The sequence below is a fragment of the Bos grunniens genome, chromosome 7 (genome assembly GCF_055505025.1).
Source record: "Bos grunniens cultivar Pamir isolate PY7600 chromosome 7, Bosgru_T2T1.0, whole genome shotgun sequence".
NCBI lineage: Eukaryota > Metazoa > Chordata > Mammalia > Artiodactyla > Bovidae > Bos > Bos grunniens.
Window position 1 is genome coordinate 7,229,880 of NC_141171.1, and position 4,389 is coordinate 7,234,268.

The window sequence follows — 4,389 nt, forward strand, 5'->3', positions numbered from 1 at the left end:
GCTTCCCACCTGCCTATAGATAGAGAACATATTCTTAGGCACAGACAATGGGATGGAGTTAATCTCACTGGGTATAAATAGGAGACTACGATGGCTTGAGATAATGCAAGAGGGAGAAAAATTTGAGACAAATAAAGCTAGTATGCATCTAACTTCTATGAAGTGTGGGCATTTTACAGACCAGAATCATTAAAAAAATATTATAAAGACAGACATTATTATTTCCAACCCTTCCTTCAAACTTTCCATCAGGAACTTAGGGGACAGAAGGTTCTGCGGAAGGTTCTTTTTATGGCGTTCTTCAGCTCTTTATTCCTGAGGCTGAAAATGATGGGGCTAAGAAAGGGGGTGAAGACTGTGTAGGTGGTGGCCAACAGAGTGTTACTGTCCATGGAATGGGCGCCTTTGGGCTTGAGGTAGATGAGGGAGGCAAAACCATAGTGCACGACCACTATGGTGAGGTGGGAGACACAGGTGGAGAAGGTCTTGTGCCGGCCCTCAGTGGAGGGGATCCTCAGGATGGCAGCCACGATGAAGACATAGGAGAGGACGATAAGGAATAAGCACCCCATGAGGGCCGTGACACAGACCATGATCACAACCATGGTGACAGAGGCTGTCTCCTTCCCACAGGCCAACTTCAAGAGGGAAAGCACATGGCAGAAAAAATGGTGAATCTCATTAGACCCACAGAAGCTGAGGTGAAAAATGATCAGTGTCACCATCATCCCCATAACTGAGCCACCAGCCCAGCACCAGGACACAAGACGGGCACAGTCACGGGTGCTCATGAGCACGTTGTAGCGCAGGGGGTGGCAGATGGCCACGTAGCGGTCGTAGCCCATGATCATGAGCAGGAAGGAGTGAGTGAAGCCAAACGTGAAGGAGAAGAACATCTGGCTGGCACAGGCCACCAAGGTGATGGAGTGATGGGTGGAGAGCATGTGAACCAGCATGTAAGGAGTGATGGCAACAGTGAACAGGATCTCGGAGATGGAGAGGGCACACAGGAAGAGGTACATGGGGGTGTGGAGGCTGTGCTCCCTCCAGATGGTGCCCATGATGAGCAGGTTCCCCAGCAGTGTGAACAGGTACATCAGCAGGTACAGCAGGAAGAAAGTGGGCAGGAGCTGCTGAGGGAAGTTGGAGAAGCCAATGAGGATGAATTCAGACATCATGCTGTAGTTTTGATTAGACAAGAATGTTGCATCTGGTGAGATCAGAAACAGAATGAAATCACAGTGGTTAAAACAGATTGATCACATGCAGAAGATGGAAGAACTAGTTAAATAACACCACAAGGAAGCACTCAGACAAATTCAAGGTGGATCATTCCACAGAACAATTGGTCTGGTCTCATTAATAAGCCAGGATCAAGAAAAGGATAAGGAGAAATTCAGGGGACATAACAATAATATGCAATATTGGGTACTAGATCAGATACTGATTTAGATAAGCTAGTTGTATTTTTAAGGAAATAGAGGATTTTGATTGTGGTATGGATAAATGAAGAAGTACAAATAATATTAAGGGGTTATTATTAATTAATTTTTGGTTTCCCTGGTGGCTCAGATGGTAAAGAATCTGCCGGCAGTATGGGAGACCTGGGTTTGATCCCTGGGTTGGGAAGATCCCCTGGAGGAGGGCATGGCAACCCACTCCAGAATTCTTGCCTGGAGAATCCCCGTGGACAGAGGAGCTTGGCGGGCTACAATCCATGGGGTCACAAAGAGTTGGCCATGACTGAGTGACTAAGCAGAGTACATATTAATTAATTTATTAATATTTTGTTTGGTTTAATTTTTTTTGGCTTTGAAGGTAAATATCAGTAGTTTAAAGGGATACTGAAAAATAAAAAGTGATGAAAGTAGAAATGACAAATTTAAAGTTCCAGCAAATAAGATTTGAGCCATGTTTTTGTTAGACTCAGCGAACAGTCTTTATCAGAGTCACTATTCCAAGCATAGAAAATTATACAGGTATTCTCCCCAGTGGGACCTACTAAGACCATGGGGCAAAACTTTCAGTTTTATTTGAAAATCATGGATATTGGTAATTTTCTTCATTCCCCTCTTTCTTCCTCCTACTCCTGATAAATAAGTAGTGATTATTAGTTTTCTGTAAGTCTTTCTTTGTTTTGCCATCCATATTTTCTATATATTCTATTTATTCATGAATATCTAAAAGAACATGTGACTAAATACATAATTCAAAAATTAAAAAATAAAGGCATACTGAAATTAAAAAAATTCACACACATGCACACACCAAGGGACAAAGGAATATTTCATGAAGGTTAAAAGAACCTACATGTATATAATTAACCTATATAAAAACATACACTTGAATGTTAGAAATTAATGTTCAACACAACTTCAGTGAGATAATTATAAAATAGAAATTACTAATCAATACTAGATAGATAAGAAATGAAAGTTGGAAATTTTAAGAGAGTTCAGAAATGCAATTTGGGTGTTATTAATTATAATGCACTATAATATTCAGACATTAGCTCCTATATATATTTAAGCTCTTCACAAAACAATATTAAACATGTTTTTTCAAGTACATAGAGGACTTTATAACAAAATTTTACCTTATTTTCAGACATAGAGAAATTCTCCATCTACTTCAAAGTATAAATAATATATAGATTATAATGTGCTAAAGTCAAAAATCACTGGAGAAGGAATAGCTTTCCAAATCCATAAGTTAGAAGGATGTAGTATTAACCTCTTGCTTCAGTAGTAAGTCATAAAATAAATGAGATATTTATAAAAAATAATTCAAGCATCAAATGTCAATTAAAAAATACCTTGAGGGGAATATGCAATTTTATATATTAAGAAGTGTATATATATATACATACATACATACATATATATATATGTAAAGAAACTTTACCCAGAAAAAGCATGCTTACTACAACTAAAATCAAGTGATGAAAATTAATAAGATAGAAACAGGAGAAAATGCCAATGAGAAAGCATAAAATTAAAATTGGGAGACAACTATAGAAATATAGATATTTAAAATGAATAAAAATAGTAAGAAAAATGTAAGTTAAGAAATTGAAATAAAAGATGAATAAATTCACAGAAACATAAAATTCCAAAACTGGTGCAAAAAGAAAAATAGAGACCCTGGGTATTCAAAAACAATTCTAAAGAAATTGAAATGTTAAAAATCTTCTCCTTCCTATAATTATCAGCCCCAGTGGGTTTATGAATGTGCACATATACCTTTTAGGAACAATTGAATATCTTATACATGTTCTTCAAATAAAAGAAAAAAATGGAAAAAATTGAAATCTGCTGAGCTTATTTCATCAGGTTAATGCAATCTTGATTCTAAAACCAGGTAAAAATGTTATAAGAAATGACAGTTACTGGCTCACTTTACCTATCAATTTTTGATTTTGAAATCTATTTATGACATCACCTAATCAATGAAATGATGTGTTAAAATTAGTAAATTATGATCAAGTGTTGTTGGTTTAGCATCATGTGGTTCACATAAATAAATTAAAAAAAATAATGTAAGTATTTTGACCAAGGAAAAATGTATTTTCTTAAATTTAACTTCTATTCCTGACATTTTAAATGTTCATGTAATACTTGCCTATAACATGGGAGACCTGAATTCTATCCCTGGGTCAGGAAGATCTGGAGAAGCGAATGGCAACCCACTCCAGTATTCTTGCCTGGAGAATCCTATGGACAGAGGAACCTAACAGGCTGTACAGTCCATGGAGTCGCTAAGAGCCAGACAAGATTGAGCAACTAACACTTCCTTACCTTACTTTAGGTGTACAACATAATGATTTCACATATGTTTGTCTATTTATGATTTTTAAAAGCCCCTTTGCAACATGAAATTGAAGGGGACTTTCTTAGCTAGATAAAGAATACATCCTAGAAAACTAGCAAATAGTATACTATGTAGGGACCTTTACATACATTATTTTATAATCAGGAAGAAGCCAAGGATACTCACTGTCTCTGCTGGTCTTTAACATGGAACTGAAAGTCATGAGTGGGGCTACAAGGAAAGAGAGGAAGGAGATACAGAAGGATTGAAGTGATGAGAACTGATCACCTGTCTGGAAAGATTAGAGAATCAAGATGTAATACGTTAGAACCATAGGAGAGTGCAGTGATGCAGAAGGCAAGATTAACTTCCCCAAACCACAGTCATTTCTTGTGCCCTTAAATCAGTAGTTATGATAAAAATTTAGTTTTTAAGTAAAAAGTAAGACAACAGTCTCAAGTGACACAGATGATATAGGAAGAGTTCTCAAGCATTGGCCTCAGGATGCCTTTATACTAAAAAATTATTGAGGCTCCTAAAAGATATTTGTTTAGGTGGAATGTAACTATCAGTTTTTAC

At 36.8% G+C, this 4,389-nt stretch overlaps 1 protein-coding gene across 1 annotated transcript; it reads right to left on the reverse strand.

Annotated features, from left to right (window-relative positions):
* Positions 1-248: 248 nt before the first annotated feature.
* LOC147368196 (olfactory receptor 10H4-like) lies at positions 249-4,042 on the reverse strand. The gene is made up of 2 exons (XM_086413419.1): positions 3,997-4,042; positions 249-1,210 (listed from the first exon to the last, which is right to left on the reverse strand). Exons 1-2 carry the CDS (start codon positions 4,031-4,033, stop codon positions 249-251), a joined length of 999 nt encoding a protein of 332 aa, XP_086269545.1. The 5' UTR covers positions 4,034-4,042.
* Between the last annotated feature and the right edge of the window lie 347 nt (positions 4,043-4,389).